The sequence below is a fragment of the Bos grunniens genome, chromosome 8 (assembly GCF_055505025.1).
Source record: "Bos grunniens cultivar Pamir isolate PY7600 chromosome 8, Bosgru_T2T1.0, whole genome shotgun sequence".
In the NCBI taxonomy this organism is placed as follows: Eukaryota; Metazoa; Chordata; class Mammalia; order Artiodactyla; family Bovidae; genus Bos; species Bos grunniens.
Window position 1 is genome coordinate 67,641,511 of NC_141172.1, and position 20,587 is coordinate 67,662,097.

The 20,587-nt window shown below is 53.0% G+C and overlaps 1 protein-coding gene across 10 annotated transcripts in view; it reads right to left on the bottom strand.

Moving 5' to 3' along the window:
• GFRA2 (GDNF family receptor alpha 2) overlaps nucleotides 1-20,587 on the bottom strand; it is a 297,825-nt gene that overhangs the window by 83,504 nt on the left and 193,734 nt on the right. For 7 of the 10 annotated variants that reach the window (XM_086416118.1, XM_086416117.1, XM_086416119.1 and 4 more), the window contains 3 exons: nucleotides 18,610-18,782; nucleotides 7,916-7,969; nucleotides 5,793-7,217 (listed from right to left, as the gene is read on the bottom strand). In XM_086416118.1, coding sequence (XP_086272244.1) covers nucleotides 7,095-7,217; nucleotides 7,916-7,969; nucleotides 18,610-18,782 — 350 coding nt within the window. In that variant the 3' untranslated portion in view covers nucleotides 5,793-7,094. Of the gene's footprint in view, nucleotides 1-5,792; nucleotides 7,218-7,915; nucleotides 7,970-18,609; nucleotides 18,783-20,587 lie in introns of those variants that run through there. The other 3 variants (XM_086416114.1, XM_086416113.1, XM_086416115.1) reach the window with 2 other exon arrangements.

Here is a 20,587-nt window from a genome sequence, read left to right on the forward strand (position 1 = left end):
AAAGAGTCAGACACAACTGAGTGACTAAGACTTTCACTAAGTCCCTAATTAATCCAAATGAGAGGAATTTGGTCCCAGATTGATGGGGGGATGTAAGAAAATGCATAATGAAATCTGAAGAGGCCAAACCTGGGGAGGGGAATGGCAGTACCTAGACAAACCACAGGAGCGGAGGAGGCTGCTGAACATACTGACGTCAACCTCATAGTTTCTGCTCTCAACTCCGCTCCCCATGGAAGGGAGAGGACCCTAAGCAGGGACTGGACGAGACAGTGAAAAGAAAGTGACGTAGTTCAGTCGTGTCTGACTCTTTGCGACCCCATGGACTGTTGCTCACCAGCTCCTCCATCCATGGGATTTCCCATGCAAAAGTAATGGAGTGGTTTGCCATTTCCTTCTCCAGGGGATCTTCCCAACCTGGAGATCAAACCCAGATCTCCCACATTGCAGGCAGACACTTCACCATCTGAGCCATGCAGATGTGATGATAACAACAGGGCGGCCAGTTCAGGGACCTTGCATGGATATGGTCCCTTGCGATCCTGCTCAATTGCATCCGGCCACTGAGAGGAAGAGCAGCCTGACCTGAAGCAGAGGACTCTGGGAGAGAAGGCATCACTTCTCCAGGGTCTGCAAATGCTAAACAAAAACACCCTCACCAGAAGGTGACACTGGAGAAAGCCAGCCAGGCAGAAGGCTCAAAAGAAGGAGGACAAAAGCAGAGTTCCTGGGAGAGAATGATCGTGATTCCAAGCATGTGCCCAGTGGAGTTCCTAACAGGACATGGTCACGGGGAATCAGCTAACCTTGGACACAACCAGAGCCCAGAGCTCACATCGGTGGTCAAAACCCCTCACCTGCCTATCAAAGGTAGAGGAGTTGCCTCAACAGTAAGGAAAGGAGTTTCAAGGCCACAGCCCCGGCCTGACAAAGAGGGTGGAGAGAGAAGGGGAGCAGATTTTCCAGGGAAGCAGCCTCCAGGGTTGGAAGTTAGAGGTCCTCCAAATGATGAACAGAACCCGAGGGGATCCTCGGGAACACCCATCTCCCACTGGAAATCAGTCACATGACCAGTTACACTTGTTCTGGGGGAGGGGACACTCGCAGTCCTCCCACTGTTCTGAGATGTAGAGTCTGGAGTCCACATGGAGATGCCCAGGACAGGACCAGACTGAGCTGTGCCCCCGATGCCTGGAGAAGAAGGCCCAGCCTGCTCTCTGAGCGGGGTCCCTTTCCCCAGACAGACTCGGGACAGATGATGGGGTGGAGGGGACGAAGTCCCACCAGCCAGCCGATGCCAAAGAGTGATGAGGCCCACAGCACTAGCTCAGTCCCACCCTCCCCGGCAGCAGAGAGGGACCCAACAACTCTGTCTGCTCCCCCAGACTGCCCTATCTTTTTCACAGATACCCTAGGGCTGGACAGAGAGATGCATGGGTTTGGATGAGTTTGAGGGGCTATTGGAGGGGTCATCACCGTCCCCTGGGATGACAGCATCTGTGGACCATTTCCAATCATCAAGAAAGTCAGGTCTCCATGCTTTGGGAGAAAACATGATTTCAGCAGCCCCCCAGGTAGAAATGCTACAAATACACTTTTGGGGGGCAGGCCTTTTTGTCCTTCATGTCACTGTGGCCTTGAGCTCACCCAGCTTTCTAACACAGGGAGAATTAAGAGTGATTTCAGGTTTCTGGGGCCCCAGAAAATAAAAGGCCTTTCATCTTGCACTGAGGATAAAAATGAAGGATGGACTGGGCCAGCAGTGTCATCCTACAAGGGTTTGTTTGGCCAACAAGGCTGGACTCTGGCTTGAAATGAAGGAGAGTGAGAGCTGCGGCCTTTATTTAAATTGTCAACTTCCCGAGCATGGGTGGGCAGGGGATGAGGGGAGAGAGGTCAGCCCACCAAGCAGGCTTGGAAAAAAATTAAGGGGGAGGTTTTCCTGAAAGCCTGTCTTCCGGCTGCAAGAGCTTCAGCACTTGAATCATTCCAGCCCTGGTGACTCCGCAAACTCCTCCTGCAGAGATGTTAGATGAGGATTACTCACTTCCGCCCAGTGGGTGGTCCCAGTGGAGGAGGCTCTGTCACCTCTGACAGCCCAGCAGGACCCAGGTCAAAGTGGTGACTCAAGAGTGCCCTCCCCAGGAAGGGAGGCCAGGGCCGGCTCCATGGGTGTTCCCCCATGGGTGTGGACTGTCATCTGAAAAGAGGGAATGAGGCAAAGCTTGAGGGGCACTACCATCAGCCATCCCTAGAATGAGCCCCAGGCAGCAGTCTGCAGTTCTGCATAAGATGCTTGGTGAAAAACTGGGGCAACCAAGCAGAGTGGCAGTGCTTATTGAAAGAGAGATGAATTCCATCTCCTTCCAAGTTATTCAGTGCCAGGCTGGTGAGTTCAGAAATAGCTGGCAGTCATAGAGTCACAGCATCCTGTTGTGGACGGGAACCTCAGAGAGCAGTGCCTCTGACCCTTCCATCTGTAGATGAGGAAAGTGGGGCCCAGCTGGGTTAAGGGACTTGCTGATCGCTATGCAGGGGCTCTCAGGGCCCTGCTGCCCTGCTGGGCCTTCTCTGCATTCTCGAGTGACCTTCTCCCCTCCCATCCATGGAGCAATAGCTTCCCTCGCTCTGGACCCCAGGTCCTGCTCCACCTCAGATGCCTTCCTGCAAACCAGGGAGTGGTGATGCCCCCTCCTCAGGGCCCAGTGGGATGCTTGGGTGCATGAATTGAGAGCAGCTGAAGTTCAAACCCATAGACAAGACACAACCTCAGAATAGTCCATGCAGCTGCCACGCTCCAGACCACACCTGCGGGTGTATGACCTGCAGCCTACCTGGATGATTCCTCATAGCCCCTGCCTGAGGTAGGGCCTCTCCCCTAAGCATCCTCTTCTGCAGCTCACCTGCCTCCACCTCCCCATCACAATGGCAACCTGCCCTGTCTTCCATCCACCTGGGGGTGATTAAAGCCCCATCATCCACTTCACTCCCTGCCACTGAAGCCCTGTGGTCAGACAGCCTGGGATTGACAGCTTGGCCTCAGAGGTCATCTAGAACACGGTGGGCAAACAGCAACCCAGGGGTCAGTTCCAGCCTGGACCTGTTTCAGTGAATCCAGTTTGACTGGAGCACAGTCAGCTCCATCACTTACATATTGCTACTGGCTGTTTTCAAGCTACAATACAATGGCTGAGTTGGTAGTTGCAACAGAAATGGCATAGCCCAAGAAGCCTATTACATTAATTACTTGGCCCTTGATAGAAGAAGTTTGCTGATCCCCAATCTAGAGCAACCTTTCTGAAGCTCAGGGAAGCTCAGTGTCTTAGCTAGGTGAGCCAGAGTTAGAATCCAGGTCCCTGCACACCCTCTCCAGGAATACCCAGACTTCTGGAGGATAGAATATGGACTTGAATTTGTCCTCAGACTCCCTCCACATTGACAGCCCTTTTTTCCTACAGGGAAATCACAGGGCAGATGGTTCTGCTCACAAAGCATCAAGGTGCTTTGACTCTGAACCCATTCCCAAAAGCTAGAGTTGAAAGTCTGGGGCTCCCACTCTGCAGTGAGTTCCCAAGAATCCCTGGGAGCAAAGCCTCTCTGGTCTGGCCTCGGGCCCCACCAGGGACCCCATGCCAGCCTGCCTCCTTCAGTTTCCAAGGCACTGTCCTGGCAGGGTATTCCATTCAACCCCAACCTCTTAGGAGGCAGGGCTGCTGGCCGCCTTACACAGATGAGAAACTGAGGCTTAGATTGAACATGGCCACCCAGTTAGTGAGCAGCACATTTGGAACTCAATTCAAGGTCTGCCTCAACGTATCCTCTTTCTGATCCTTGAGCTGCGTGGCCTCTTGAAGGCCTGGTGGAGAGAGCCGGGCCCAGCTAGAGCCTGGGGATCAAGTCCTCAGAAGGCCTCGCAAGAGCAAGGTTGGGTTTCCTGGGAAACCTGTGCTCCAAACAGGGCCTGGGGTGCAGAGAACTAAGGTAACAGTTTTGTCTCTAATCTCTGAACAAGCAAGGGCCCAGCCATGAGGCTCACACACTAGGGGCACCCCGGGCCAGGGCATGGCCCCCTGGATGCCAAGTTCTCTGAGCCTCTGAACCAGCCTCCTTGGATTCCCCACCACCACTTTGGGTCTCTGCTGGGCCTTTAGCCTGGCTGAGTGGTCCTAGCTGCATTGACAGGAGGGCGGCGGGAGCAAGAGCCAGGTCAGAAGCTGAGGTCTGGGTTCTTAGCAGAACCAAAATCATCCCAGGTTGGAAGCTTCCCCCAGGGGAAGAAGCATCTTTATAGAGTTTCAGGCTGTACAACACACTAGACCCTAGAAAACAGAATAAAATAGGCTTCTAAATGGACGCATGCCCCAGATCAGGAATCCCCATGAGACTAGTGACCCAAAACAACAAAAAAAAAATCCTTATTTTATAGACTTTGCTGACTCTGGAGTAAAGGCACAGTGGGCCTATACATCATGTGTTTGACTCCCCAAAAGAACCCTAGAGTAATTCTGACTCTCTGGTGGTGGCCCCTACCAATCTTGCTTTGATCTTTCCTGCTTCTCTTCCCATCTCTGCCCCCCAAGCTTAATCTCAATGTCTAGGCTCAAATGTCTTAATGTTACTAAGATCCATTCAAATCATTAAACTAATTAGCATTAAGATAGTAAAACTTTATTCTTCACAGTTTTATTTACATATTTTTAGAGGGTCATGGAGAACAGGAATTGTCTCAGCCAAAGGAATGAATGTTTAATGGCAAAATTTTAGCTATGGGATACCTGAATGGGGAGATGTTTCAAGTCATAGTAAAGCTCTCCAGCCTCTATTCCTCCTTCATAAAGGCACCTCTATTTCCTTTGGGGAAATCATCTCTCCCCATGATGCAAGGCAAGGGCTTATCTCCCATTAAGGATGCCAGAGTGAAGAACAGGGAAGCCTGGGATACTGCAGTCCATGGAGTTGCAAAGAGTTGGACCTGACTTAGCGACTGAACAATGTGACACCCAAGGGGGGTGGGGGGGCAGGAGATAGGCGCAGGGCCCCAGTTCAGCCAGTTGGATGATGGTTGTTGTCATTCATCACAAAGGGGTCAGCACTCTGACCTTGTAGATTCTGCTTTCTGTCCTTTCAAATGTCTTTTGGTTCCTGCCCAAAATTTCTTGGGTCCCCCACCCCCCGCCCACTCTGTGGGCCACCTTCCCCAAAGGCTTCTAAGTAAACCAGTCTTTGCTGTTTGCAAAGAACATGGATTCCCAACTGAAGGGCCATTCCACCTTGCTCTACCCACAGGAAGGCTAGCGGTGGCTGGGGAAGAGGGCAGGCTGGCTCACCGCCCCTCCATCAGAGGCTGGGACCCAGGAGGCCAGGTTCCTGCCTTCACAACCACGTGAAAAAAACAGGAGTCCCCACAGGAAGACCAACTGTGCCACCTCACAGGGCCAAGCAGGCATCCTTAAAACAAAAACATCCACGAGAAGTGATATCAGGCTGTCTGCCATCGTCCATCCCCACGGCTACTTCCATTCTCTTCCAGTTTGGGGCCAGCAGGCATTGGCCTGTTCGGGACGGGAGGGAGGAGATGACAGGTGAATGAACCAGTAGGCTCAGCACAACCAGGAACTCAGACCCAGGGAAAGTAAAATTGTCTCCATGCAGAGCCCCAGTACCTGCCCCGAGGACACACAATGGACAGACACACGTGTGTACACGTGGACACTCACATTCTCCCAGGGCTCCCCAGGAGAGCAACGGAGACGTTGGCACTGGGCCAAGAACAAACCAGGGGAGGCAGCACATCCAGAGTGAAGCAGAAGGCAGATTGCTTCCTAGTACGTTTATTGGAGCCTTGGCTACGCGTGATACCAATCAGGAACTCCCCTCCACAACCCCGTCAGCCCGACTGGGGCAGAAACACAGGGAGCCCACCTCCTTTTCTTCCCCCGTTATAGACAACATTATTAAAAAAAATAAATTTTACAATAATACATTTTCGCTCATCTGTTACAGTATTATTTCCATAGGTTCTTAAAAAAAGGAAAGGAGAGGGAACCACACGATATATGTATACGGATGTGTATATACATATATGTTGAGAAAGGAGCTGCGTTATGTACATACAGTGGGCAGTGGGCATTTGTCTCAGAAATGAGAAGAGAGAAGGTGGGCGAGTGAGGCAGGGAGGAGAGTGATGGAGGGAGTCACAGAGACCAGAGCGTGGTGCCGGGAGACGGCCCATGGTGGTCTCCTCAGTCTCAGTGCCTGGCCCCTCCCTCCAAAGGGAGACCCACCAAAGGGACCCACAAGAAACCAAGGGAGTGGACAAGGAATCATTTCTCTCTGATTTCAAAGGAGGTTCTTTGCCACCAAGGAGGAAGAAGCCACCTTGAGGTGTTCCCAAGTTTTGCTCCCAACCCCCAGCAGGGTCTCCCAGGCAGGTTGGGCTCCACAAGCCCCACCAGAGCTGCCCAGCCCTCCCCCCCCATGCTACAGTGGGGATCAAGGGGAGAGCACCACACCCGTCCACAGGTCAGATCCAGCCCTCAGAGCAGGGAGGCGAAATAAACTCCATCCTGGAAGCCAAGTAGAGGTGCTGACGGTGCCCAACTGGACCCCCAGGGGCCAGCCTTGCTGCCCTGATGCCTGACGCCCCCCGCCAGTCCCCAGCAGGTCCCCTTACTGGGGAGCTTGAGAAGAACAGCAGCCATCATGGCCCCGCCCATGTCTCTGGGCAGTAGGGGTGTCGTCTGGTCTCATGTCAGCAAGGTCCAGAGAGGAAAACCCCCAGAGAAAAGTGAAGGGTATCTCTAGACCTGCCATGTGCCCTCCTCGACGTGGGGTTTCCCCGGCCAGGGGGCCTCTGGGCCAGCTCTCAGGCTGCCCGCCTGCTTGTCTGTTTGGTTTAGAAAAACTTCTCCAAAGAAGAAACCTGGGAGGAGACAGGTTCAGAGACAAAGTGGGAAAAAACATCTTTTTTTTTTTTTTGCAAAGTGTGTGTGTGTGTGTGTGTGTGTGTGTGTGTCTGTGTGTGTTTCCATTTTGTCAGGCGGGTGTTCTCATCCGTGTAGCTTTCAGAAATCTCCCGATGGGATCCCCAGAGCCTACAAGGCCAGCTTCAGCATCAGGAAGGATGCAGCAGTCAAGGCAGCCGACGGTCTGGCTCTGCGGGGGCCTGAGTTAGGTTTGATCACCCTTTTACTCCCTGGGATGATATTGGTTGTGAGCTGTGGCCAAGCAGAAGAGAGAGAGAAGCAGAGAAAAAGACAAATGAGTCAGTAGGGCTGGGCTTCCCTGGCGGCTCAGATAGTAAAGAATCTGTCTGCAATGAGGGAGACCCAGGTTCAATCCCTGGATGAGGAAGATCCCCTGGAGAAGGGTTAGGGTTAGGGTCCCCGCAGAAGACCCTGAATGGGAAGGAAATGGCAACCCACGGCAGTATTCTTGCAAGGGAAATCCCATGGACAGAGGAGCCAGGCGGGTTACAGCCCAAGGGGTCACCAAAAGTCGGACACGAGTGAAGGAACTTAGCAGCACATAGATATAGTCCTGTGCTGGGTCTCCCTCAAGGAAGGGCCCAGGTCCTTTTCCATCTCTCCACCTCTGTGGAGTGTCCCAGAACCAGCACAGAGCAGGCCGCTGGGTGCACATGTCTATAGAGTCAGGAGGGCTTGCCAGGATCTCGCCTCAGAGCAGCCTGAGCATCTCCCCCAAGAGACAAGGAAAGGCCCTGGCAGTAACTTCTGCACCCACCCATCCTCACCCCGCACAGAGTGAGCGCCCACCCCGGTTCAGGCAGCCTGGCAGCTGAGCTAGCCCAGCCTGTGTTATGGAATCTGGGGGCTCCAAGTCCAAGCCTTGCCTAGAAAACAACTCCCCTCCCCGCTCAGCCCCTGCACCCACCCCCACTCTGCCCCTCACTCACCTCTGTGAAGCACATGCTTAACTCTTTGGAGTTATTGGCCTTCAGCCCCTGATCCTGTGGGAAAGAAGGCACTAGTAAGGGTGGGTCACATGGCTGGGTCTCTGGCCAGGCTTTGTCCCCAGATTCAGATGGGATCCCACGTTTCACAGCTGTGCCATCCACTGCTGGCATCGCAGGGTACACAGAAAGAGCACTGGCAACACAGGGACCTGTGCCCTCCTCTGATACCCACAGTGATTAAGTCCTGTCTCCTCTGGGCTCCTGAAGAAGAGAGCTCTAACTCTGCCCTCCAACTGACAGCATCATAGAGTGATAAGGTGCTCCCAGGTTTGACTACCACATTCAGAGCTCCACTTGACGAGGCAAGGACCATACTTTTCTTCCTTGCATAACAGCTGCTCAATAAACATTACACAGTAAGTACCCTACATACAAACAAGTTCCATTCTGAGAACACGTTTCTAAATCCAATTTGTTCATTAAGTCCAACAATGTTTGCCTAGGTACCCAACAAACTCGGCTATGCGGTTGTTGTTATTCTTCAGTTGCAAAGTTGTGACTGAGTCTTTGCAATCCCATGGACTGTAGCACACAGACTCCTTTGTCCTTCACTGTCTCCCAGAGTTTTCTTAGATTCATGTTCATTGAGTCAGTGACGCTATCTAACCATCTCATCCCTTCTCCTTTTGCCTTCCATCTTTCCCAGTATTAGGGTCTTTTCCAATGAGTCGGTCATACAGTACTGTACTGTAATAGGTTTATACTTTTCATACAAATAATACATAAAAACAAGCAAACACAAAATAAACATTTTTAATCTCACAGTTCAGCACCTTGAAAAGTACAGTAATATAGTACAAGAGCTGGCATACAGGGGCAGGGACTGAGCAAATAGGCAAGAAGAGTTACTGCCTGCAGAAGGGTGAGGAGATGGGAGATGGTAGAAATGAAGGATCAGCAGCAATAGGAGATGGACAGCAAGCTGCAATTTCACTTACACCTTACATGACTAGACATATGAACACACATTCACATTTTTGAAAGTTTGATACCTGAAGGTTCGTATGTAGGGGACTTACTGTACTCATTAACATTTGTTAACTGTCATTCATTAACAAGTCTGTGAATGAATAGATGAGAATGAATGAATGAATGCTGCAGATCAGAACTGACACCTGAGTGCCAGCTCCAGAAAGATCATGAGTCCTCTCACTGGGCTCATGGGGAAGACAGCTGTGATTGATTAGTGATGTCTGCCACTGGGGCCGGTTAGGCAGACATCTGGCCATGGTGTCAGGTGTTAGCCATTCCTCTGAAACAGATGTCTGGTACCTGGGAGCTCTGTGGTCCAGGTGAGGAATAAGAACCAGAGGGTGTGCATGAAATCAGCCTTTTGTTGCCATTATCGTAATAGTGATCCATGGGAACCAGCTGGGGGGTGTGATGATTCTATCCTGGCCATTGGCTCTGGCCACCAGAAGCAACTGGAAAGCCCAAGAAATTATGCCTAAATCACTGCTTCTGGCCAGAAGTACTAATAATACCTTAAACATTACAGGGCATCTGGTCAGCTAAACAAGGCCCCAGCTGTCACACAAAGGCCCCAGCCAAGAGCAGAGTCACTACTGATGGAGAAGATGTGATCATGGTGACAATGAGCACAGCCGAGGTGGAACCAGGGACAAGACCTAGGAAGATCCTGTTTAAGACCACAGCACCAGGAGCAGCAAGTGCTAAGATCTAGCCCGGCCAAGCCACCAACCAGGGACTCTGCAGAAGGGTGTCTGCCCAAAGGCTCTACAGGATCCAGGGACTGGATTCTACTGCCCAGGATCAAGTGTCCAAGGAGATTCGAGCATCGGGCAAGGAAGAAAGGGAGGGAAGGAGCAGAGAGGGAGGGAGGGAGAGAGTAGAAGGGGGAAGAGGGAGCTGACAGCCACGGACGGGGGGGAGCAGAGGAGGAGGAGAGGGAGCAGGGGAGGGGGAGGAAAAAGAGGGGAAGGGGAAGGAATACGAGAGGGCCCTTCACCCCCTCCTCAGACCCATGTCATTGTGAGAAAGGGATGCCATCTCCCAGGGCCAGGGCCAAAGGACTCCGACCCAGTGTGTGGTCTCTGGTGGGGCCACAGGGACTTGGTGGGGGAAGGACTGGCCCCATAAAGATCAGGACAGGACCCTCCTCAGGCTCCATCAGTGACCCACCTGGGATCCATCACCCACAGAACTTGCCCAAACCCTTCTGAGCCAATGGCACTTCTGCCAGGCAGGCTTCAGGGTTGACTTGGCCCACAGTGAGTGTGTGCTGAGAGGCCCAGTGACACGCTGGGCTTCCTCTGGCTGTCCTCAAGAACTGCCTTCATGTGCTGCAAAATCCAGCTGATAGATGCTGTCCTCAGAGACCCATCCCAGCCTTTCTCTTTTAGACTGCAGGGTCCTAAACCTTGGTGTCCCTGCTATGGATGAGCCCTGTTATCCAAGGAAGGAAGGGCCCCAGAGACCACAGCCCAAGGCTCCAGTTGGTTCAGCCACTGACCCCAGGTGAATCCCTTCATCTACTGGCACCTCAGCTTCTTCGTCTATAAGATAGTGATCTACAGTCAAGCAAACCTCACTGACCCACCGTGAAGATACATGAGACCACGCATATGGCACAGCAAAGCCAAGTATGTGTATGTGTGTGCTCAGTCACTCAGTCGTGTCCGACTCTTTGTGACCCCATGGACTGTACCCTGCCAGGCTTCTCTGTTCATAGGGTCTTCCCAGCAGGAATACTGGAGTGGGCTGCCACTTCCTCTGCATAGACAAATTAAAGGCCCCTTAACCCCCAAGCATGACTCAGAGCCAAGCGGAGCCTGCATCCAGCACACTCCCAGGACTGGGGCTTCAAGGTGAGACTGGGTTTAGCTGGTGGACTGTGGCTACCCCAGCTCTGGAAGCAAAGCCAGGGAGAAGCCCCAGCCCCATGGAGATCGCACCCTGCCACCTGACTTCCAGAAAACCCAGAGCAGATAGTGAAGGCGTGAAGGTTCCAGTAGCCTCCCCCAAGGGCAAGCCCAAGACACCCCCCCCCCATCCTCAGTCCTAGGCACACAGAACAGTGCAGGTGTTTGCTGGTCAGCCGACCTTTTCTGCCAGTGGTGGATGGAGGAGATGTAGAGCTAAAGAGGTTCCACTACCCAATGGCCAAGGCTTAGGCTCAAATTCACCGCCTCCCTCATCATTAACTCTCCCACTGTTCCCCACAGGAGGTTCCAAAGATGAATGAGTCACAGCCCTGTTCACAGCCCGATGAGAGAAATAAACACCCACACAGTCAACTCCATACCAGTTCAGCTAAGACTGGGGGGGAAGGGAGAGGCTGTGTCCTCCCCAAGCCCCCTCATCACGCTGCAGGCTGTCCTCTGAGCCCACACCCCACCAAGGCCACCTTTGATGTCCATCTCAGCCGATAATCTTGGCAACAGGGAGGGAAGAGGATGGCAGCAGAGATAAGGTTCATCCTTCTAGAAATTTCTCCCACAGAGCCCTTTGCCCAGGAAGTTGGAAGGAAATTATTGCCTTCCTCATCTTTCTAGCCACCTCTGTCCACACTCCCAAAGCCACATCTGGCAGTCCCAGGGTCTTGTGGGTCCGGCCCAGGTGCAAGGGACCAAATGTAGTGTTGTCTCTATGGGAAGGGCTTCCCTGGTGGCTTGGATGGTAAAGAATCCACCTGCAATGCAGGAGACCGGGGTTTGATCCCTGAGTCAGGAAGATCCCCCAGAGGAGGGCACTCCAGTATTCTTGCCTAGAGAATTCCATGGACAGAGGAGCCTGGCAGGCTACAGTCCATGGAATCTGAGCAGTCACCACCACCACCTCTATGGGAAAACTTCTGGCTGGAACTGGCCGATCCTGTCTCCTGCTTCTGTTCCTGCCTCCACCCTCCCCACCCCACCCCCTGCCTCCAATCTCAGTGCCCCTGGCCTCAGTGCCTCCCCTACACATGCCCAGGAACTCCTCATCCTCCCCTCCCCGCTACCTCCCTAATACAAGCCCTCCTTTCTTATTGATGACTATCGACTATCGCTGACTGTCGCAAAGATCTGCTAACAGTTCCCCAGTCTCCTTCGCTTGACAATCAATCTCCACCTGCTGTCAGATTATCTTCCCAAATCACACTTCGCATCATGACATCCCAGTTCAAAAGCTTTCAGCAACCTCTTCACAATCACCACTTCATCCTGCAAATCAGGTTTGACTCGCCACCCCCTCCTTCCCATATCAGAACTCTGTGTTCTCACAAACTCATGATCTGTGTTCCTTTAGGTCAGGGGGCTTCCATGATAGCTCAGTTGGTAAAGAATCTGCCTGCAATCCAGGAGACCCCAGTTTGATTCCTAGGTTGGGAAGATCCACTGGAAAAGGGATAGGCTATTCACTCCGGTATTCTTGGGCTTCCCTTGTGGCTCAGGTGGTAAAGAATCCACCTGCAATGCAGGAGACCTGGGTTTAATCCCTGGGTTGGGAAGATCCCCTGGAGAAGGGAAAGGCTACCCACTCTAGTATTCTGACCTGGAGAATTCCATGGATTATATAGTCCATGGGTTCGAAAAGAGTCAGACATGACTGAGCAAATTTCACTTTCACTTTCAAAGGTCAGGGGGAGATGTTTCTACAAAGGGTCAGAGAATTACGATTTTAAGCTCTGCCGGCCATCACGTCCAGCCCAACACAACTCTGCCTACAGCACATGGACCACATGTGACAACCGGGTGGGGCCATGTTCCATAAAACCTGATTTATCCAAACAGGCAGCAGGCCAGATTCGGCAGCAGAGCCCCTCCTCAGCTGCTCTGCACTGTCCTGAGTCCCTGCCTTGGCTCCCTTCTCTCCCACTCCTCCCCATTCCATGTGTCTGCATCCCTACATCATCCATCAATTCTCCCTATTCCGCCTGGCCCAGAAGCAAGGTCCACCTGCTCCATGAGTCCTGTGCTTCCAAAGCAGCTTCCTCCTCTGGATCCCATAACGCCTTATTTGTCCCTTGGTGTGCCCATCACTTCCTGCCCCATAATTCTCTGAGCCAGCATGCACTCTGACCCTCCCACTAGTATGAGGACCAAGGTACAGGCCTCACAGGCTGGTCAGCCTCAGTGTCTGCAACAGAGTGACATGTGGTGAATTTATATTCAATAAATGAGTGAAGGCACTGATGGATGAATAAATGAATGACTACAAGAAAGAGATGAAAAGAAGAAATATGTTAGCCTCTCAAAGCTTTGAATTGGGCCGAGTCTGTAAACAAGAAATATACTGTCTACAGCCATACCACCCTGAATCTGCCTTATCTTGTCTGATCTCAGAAGCTAAGCAGGGTTGGGCCTGGTTAGTACTTGGATGGGTGAAATATATGCATAATAGGCATATAGAAACACTGATGGGCCTCTGGGGCCCATGCTCTGATGGCCATAGGCCTGTGTGCCCAGTAAGAGAATCATCCGGAGAATAGGGAGGAGGAGGGAGAGATGGAGGTGGGACTCTTGGCAAGCCCATCAACTCATTTTTAATTCCCCCAAATTTCATGGGCAGTAGCAAGAGTAAGAGCAGAAACTGGCTGATAGAGACAAGGAATGCAAAGGAGAAATTCCGTTACTAAGGTCCTGCAGCCCTGGGGAAGATGAGACTCCAGGTGACCTGATGGGGCCCTGCAAACTGGCCCAGAGCCACCCACGGGGAATGCTCAGGACACTAGAAACAAACCAAGTCCAGGGACAGTGGGAACCCCCTGCCAGTGTGCCCCGCCCACACTGTGCCACCCTGGCGCAGCTCCATCACATCACAGCAGACAGGACAGCCTGCTACCCAATCCTCCTGCACCCTTGACGGAAAGACTTCCCCTTCATACCTCACAGCACACAGAAGGCACCAATGAGAGGGAGGGAAGCTGAATCGAGTTGCCTGCAACAAAACAGACCATTTTCTAGAACAGAGAGCTGGAAGTTCCCACAAATCGAATGCTCAGGACCCTGGGCTCTTTTTGTCAACCTGTGTGGGGTATCCGCTTGATGCCAGGTGCTAGGCACTTGATTGTAAGGGCTACCAAGGGGGTGATTTTTCCAGTAGTCATTTATGGATGTGAGAGTTGGATCATAAAGAAGACTGAGCATTGAAGAATTGATGCTTTCAAACTGTGGTGTTGGAGAAGACTCTTGAGAGTCCCTTGGACAGCAAGGAGATGAAACCAGTCAATCCTAAAGGAGATCAACCATGAATATTCATTCAAAGGACTGATGCAGAAGCTGACGCTCCAATACTTTGGCTACCTGGTATAAAGAGCCAACTTACTGGAAAAGACTGATGCTGGGAAAGATTGAGGACAGGAGGAGAAGGAGGGTGACAGAGGATGAGATGGTTGGATGGCATCAATGGACGTGAGTTTGAGCAAGCTCCGGGAGATGGTGAAGGACAGGGAAGCCTGGTTAGCTGCAGCCCATGGTCGCAAAGAGTTGGATACAACTTAGTGACTCAACAATAACAAAAGGGGCAATGCAGCTCCTGTCCTCCAGGGATGCTCGTCTGGTTGGGGGAGCAGAACACATCCTGATGGGGGCCAGAGGGTGTCAAACAGGAGCCCTAAGCAAGGAGAAGGCAGCTTGGCCAGAGCTGAGTCAGGAGACCACCCAAGGGACAGCATCCAAGGAGGATTCAAAGGCAGAGAGCTGAAGAGAGGGGAGGGAGACACCCTCCACTCAGAGGGACTGACAAGTTCAAGGGCCAGCATCTTGCTCAGCCTGGACCTTGGGCCTACACCAGGGGGTACACCATGGGCTTCAGAAACAAAGGGCCCTGGATGAGGGCACGAGGTAGAACAGCCTCCTATGGATTCTCCGCTGTAGGGACCATTGGGTAGAAGAGACGGAATTCACACTGGGGATGTGTGTGTGTGAGAGAGAGAGAGCAGGGACAGAAGGAGATACCATTCTGCAGATCCTGCTGCACTCTCTCCAAGCTCCAGAGAGCACCAGGCTGGCAGGGCCACCCGGAGAGGGGACCACAGCCAGGAGTGGAAACATACAAGAGCCAGACTCTAGACAGTATCAAGGACCCCAGACAGAGGGCCAGCTCGGGGTCTGCCTAGCTGCCAGCTCCTCTCTGGCACCTAAAACCCCCCACATTTCTGCTCAGCTGCCTGCCATGGGGACAAGAGTTCCTCTGTCCCCAGACCCTGCCCCCACTGTGGGAAAGTCCTCTGGGGGAGCAGATACAGAGAAGGTGACAGCACAGTGCAGCCAGAAGAAAACTGTCCGGAAGGCAGAGGCTGGGACAAGTCACTGTCCTCACTGGGCTTCCACCCTTTGAGGTTTGGGAAGCAGCTCTGAGAGCCCTTCACTCCTGACATCCAATCACTCATGCAGGGTCACCAGCTGGCTGCCATCTCGAGTCAGTGAAGAGGGTTCCTAAGGCTTCCCCCAGGATCCACCTGTGGAGGAGGAGGACAGTTAAATAACCTCACCTCTCTCTCCAGGGGTGTCTGGGATGCACAGCTTTCCTCTCCCTCCCTCCCCGGCTCAGCTCCCCATCTCTGCCCTCAATCAGAGACTCCCTTATGTCGCCATGGGTTGCAGTCATTCCCAAGGGCCACCACAGAGCCCCTCCAAGCTAGAAGAGCTGAGGAAGGACAGACCACCCACACCAGCCTCTAGCCAAGCTGAGGGCAGAAATGCAGCCTTATTCGTTCAGCACTTCCAGCACTTCCAGTAGTAACAGTAGTCTTTAAAAGACTAAAGCAGAATCAGAGGGACTTCCTGGCAGTCCAGTGGTTAAGACTCCACACTTCCACTGCAGTGGGTGTGAGTTCAATCCTTGGTGGGGCAAGATCCCACATGCCAAAAAATTTAAAAACAAGAAAAAAGCACTTCCCTTTCGGTTTCTGAGAGAAGAAATGGGGGTATAGAGATGGTGATGGATGGGTCCCTCTCCTGGGAAGGCCACCCATGCTGTCCTTCCCAGAGTGACTTAGTCAATAGACCTAAGGGGGTCTACGGGAGACAGGTCTGGAGGATCCCCCAGCCAGACAGCTCCCCCCCCGCCGGGATTCAAAACAGCTAACATATAGGTAAGGTTCCTCATGCACATCGTCTTCCATAGAGATCATGCATTAACCGCCCTGTAATCAAACCGAGTGTAAGATGAGACCCCAGACAGTGAGCCTGCAGCCCCAAGCTGGAGCTGAAAGAAACCAGCCAATGTTTCAGCAAAGTACTGGAGGGAAACAGGGGTAGAAAATGGAGTCAGAGTCACCAGGCGTGTAGAGGACTGCGGCAGACATGAGATCCCAGCTGTGAACTTTTCCATGCCCGCGGCGACTCTCTGAGAAGCTTAAGGAGGGTCCACGGCCCCCTGAGTGGGCATCTCCCAGGTTAGCCAGCCCCGAGGGGCTGGAGAGGAAGGCTGGCAGTGCCCAGAGGGACCTGGGGACCAGACCAGAGCCTGGTCACCTGACAGGTGGCACAGCCCCACCAGCCGAGTTGCCCGTTGCTCTAGCATGAAATTGAGCTGGTGACCGTCTGTGGAGCGGCTCCTGAGCCCTGCCAGCAGCCGCTGAAGCATATTCAGGGTAATTAGGAGCTGCCCAAGGGTGACGTGCACACGGCAGCCCCAGTCAGGAGGGGTGACCTAATGGAGGGGAGCGGGGCGTGGAGGGGCCATGCTGGGCAGGCCTGAGGGCACTTGGAGGTTGGGTGTCCACGAGGAAGGGAAGAGGGAGTGGGCTTCCCAACCAGGATGGGCACCAGCAGGGGATGCCCAAGGGGCCTGGATGCCACTTCCGGGTCCCATCCCTGCTCAGGTCTCATCTCAGGACTCCAAAAGCCCGCTGTTCTTTATCTCTGGGGGTACTGAGATTAGTGTTAGTGTTAGTCACTCAGTTGTGACCAACTCTTTGCAACACTATGGACTACAGCCCACCAGGCTCCTCTGTCTATGGGATTTCCCAGGCAAGAACACTGGAGTGGGTTGCCATTTCTTCCTCCGGGGGATCTTCCCAACCCAGGGATCAAACCTGGGGCTCCTGCATTGCAGGCAGATTCTTTACCACTGAGCCACCAAGGAAGCCCTACTGAGGTTATATGGACCATCAAAAATTGCATATATTTGAAAATTCCCTGATGGTCCAGTGGTTACGACTCTGCACTTCCACTGCAGGAGGCCCAGGTTCAATCCCTAGTCAGGGAATTAAGATCTCACAACGCTCGAGGCATAGCCAAAAAATGTTGTATATATTTAAGATGCACAACCCAATACACATAAGTACTGTGAAATACTCACCATGAGTCAGTCATCACATCCATCACTTCACACCTCTACCGTTACCTTGTTTGTTTGTTTGATTTCTTTTTTGTGCTGAGCACACCTAAGGTCTGCACATCTAAAGTCTTAGCAAGTTTCAAGTACCCAGTACAATACGTCAACTACAGTCACATGGCTGCAGCCAGCTCTCCAGGACTTATTACTCATCTTGCAAGAATGAAACTTCATAGAGCGTGCCTACTGGTGATCCCACCAGCCCACCCCACTCAGACTGCATCTTCATTGCCCTACACAGCCAGGCTTGTTCTTGCTGCCCCCACAGCCATGCTCACACTGAGCCCCATTGACTGGACTCCAGACCCCACCCCTCCTTGGGAATTCCAGCCCCAACTCCTGCCTGAAACATCCCTTATGCCCCACCATCCATGCCCTCGCTAATCCCTCCCTCCTCTGCTTCCCCTGATATTCTGCACCAGATCCTCTTTTAAACTCTTTCTTCTAGGGTGTGAGTGTGTGCCTAAGTATATATAAGTGTGTGTGAGAGAGTATGTGGGGGGGGGGCGGTGGGGGTGTTCCAATCAGATCAACATCCTAGGCAAAGACTCTACTATAGCAAATGGTATGATGGCACGAGGGAAGCTCAGCAGAGACAAAGGCTGAGTGGGGAGTCCTGTGATGTGTCTCCACAGTGCCATCCACGTGGTCCCCTCTTGTGGCACGGACCACACCCCATGTCTGGGGCTTGTTGAACTGTCTGACCCTCAACAATACCCCCAAGGACCACAAAACACAGGACTTTGTCAGCCTCATTCACCAATATCTCCTTAGCATCTCACATAAGATCTCGACCAAAATGTGTGCATCACACCATTGGATGGATGGACGGATGGATAAACAAATGAACATCATGGGTTGTGGAGTCAGAGGTAGGTTTGAAATCTTATTCCACCACTATTGAACCAGCTGTGTGACCCTGAGGGTGTGGCCTAACACCCCTGGGCTAGCTTTCTGTATGTAAAACAAGGATGCCAGCATCTCATTGTGTGAGAATTCAATGAAATAGGTAGAGTCCGCTAGCTAGTCTACAGTACCTGGTCATCAGTAGATGGCAAGTGAACGCTAACCATCTCATTTCTCTGGCACCCCTGTGGTATGTAGTACAATCCTGAGATAGAACAGGTGTCTAATACTTGTAAGGTGATGTCCAGCGAGTGAATCATGGAAAATTAACTCCCACCAGCTCTTTCTGCCTCTTGCATCTTGACCCAAAGGGAGGAGGTTGTGTGCCCCATCCCTGGTCCCCCGTCTGTAACCTCCCACCCTGCCCCTGACATTAGATTCTTCTCTTAGCCCTCCACCTGCCCCAGCTCCATATCCACAGTGCCCGAGCTATAGCCCCTCACCTGGACAGATGTGCAGGTACTGATGACACTGGTCCCCAGGCTGGTGCTATCACTGAGGTCATCTGGCAACGAAGGCGTTTTGTCTACCCGAGGGGCCTGTGTGGCCTGGAATGGGGGGCTTTTAGGGGACAGGTTCACATCTGTACCATTGCCAAAGGCCTGGATGGCATTCCCTATGGGGAAAGAGAGCAGGGAGACACAGAGAAATCAGGGGCCCCTCCGTCACTCTGCCCCTCAGCTGAAGGTATCCCAACAGCTACCTTCCCTGTGATGGCCTGGAGCTGGGGGCAGGGTGGAACTTGTCTGAACTAACTTGGCTGAAGCTCCCTTTCAGATACCTAGCAAGGTCTCATACCCAGAGAAGAAAAGAGCAGGAGGGAAGCTGGAATAGAAGGAGATGTACTGGATGAGGAATGAAGAGGAAGAGAGAAGTGGGAGCATGGGGAGCCAGGTGGGGAGGAGCAGGCCGTGCCCAGGGCGTGAGCTGTCTTCTCTGCAGCATTCGGTGCTGCAGGCCATGCCCCCCACTGCATGCCAATGGTCCCCAATGCAGCCCCCCTCCCCAGGTGGCCTCACCCACCCTCAGTCAGTCAGTTAGACTGATTCACTCAGGACTAACTACTGAGACCTCTTGGACAAAATTGTGTCCCCAGTACCCAACCGTATACACAAGACCTACAGGAAGCTCCACCTCCAAGCCCCAGAGGCACCTCAAGCTCCTCAGGTCGCCGCCTGGCTAGGCGCCACTCCCTCCACTGGAACACTGGCCCCCCGCCACATTTTCAGCACTGAAGGTCTGCCATCTCTTCTCCACTAAGTCACCCAAGGCCGAAACCTCGGTCAGCCAGGACACTTCCCTAACCACCCTCTTGCCGGCCATGAGCTGACCTCTGAGAGGCCTCTCCTCCCCATCCCACCCCAACACTGCTCTGGGTCAGTGGGCACCATCCTCTGCCCGGGGCACCTGCTACATCCTCTAGTGGACTCGGTTTTGGGTCACCTGTGAGAACCATATCCCTACCCTCATCCCCTCCACACGAGAAGCAGAGAGCGAGCCTTCTGAAATCAGATCTGACCACGGCACCACCTGTCAACACCCCTTCACCAACCCACATACCACCTCTGCCACCTGCAGGACCCTAAGATCCAAACGCCTTCAAGTCTGCTTGCCCCCCTCCACGAGGAGGACTCTCTCCACCTGTCCAGGTAACCCCAGGCATCCTCGCACTCTGTGGCAAGGATAAGTGGTCCACAGGTTCCCAAAACCCACCTCTGCCTAGAGCAGACCAGCAGGCCCTTGCTGCCACTTCAGCTGACCAGTGCCCAGCAACCCCCACTGTGGGTCAGCTTCCGAGAAGCCTTCAGGGACCCTTACCTCCAGGATGTCTTGGGCATCCCCACCTTGTGCTCCGGCAGAACCCTCTGCAGACCTCCACCCTAGCACAGCGCCCCCTGTACTATGATGGTCATGATGCTCTAATGGTGCCCCCCTTCAGAGGGTGAGCTGCTCAATGACAAGCCCTGTGACTTCCATCTCTAAACTCCCGGTGCTGTCAGAAAGGCAGGATGGACAGATGGACAGAAGGAAGAAAAGAGGAAGGGACAGGGGGGGGAGATCTTTCAATGGGTGGGAGGTGGGTGTCAGACTAGGAAGACCGGGCAGATGGAGCTTGTGGCTGACTTCTCTCTCTGGCCTTCGGATTAGTAGGAGTTTGATGACTTAAGACTCCAATTCCCAGGGGAAATCAATCCTTAAAGGGAGAAGTTAAAGAAGCCGAGAAACTCATCGCAGGGCAGTCCCCAAGGGAACCTGGTGAAACCATCGGGATAACAGACTAGAAACCTTCAGCCTTAATGTGACAAAGATTGAGGCCTCCAGGGGCCTCCGGACAGCTCCGGGGAGCATCTCCAGGAGTGCAAAACCCACGGTCTGCGTAGTCAACCCCCCTACTGGAGAAGCTCCACAGGGACCACCAGC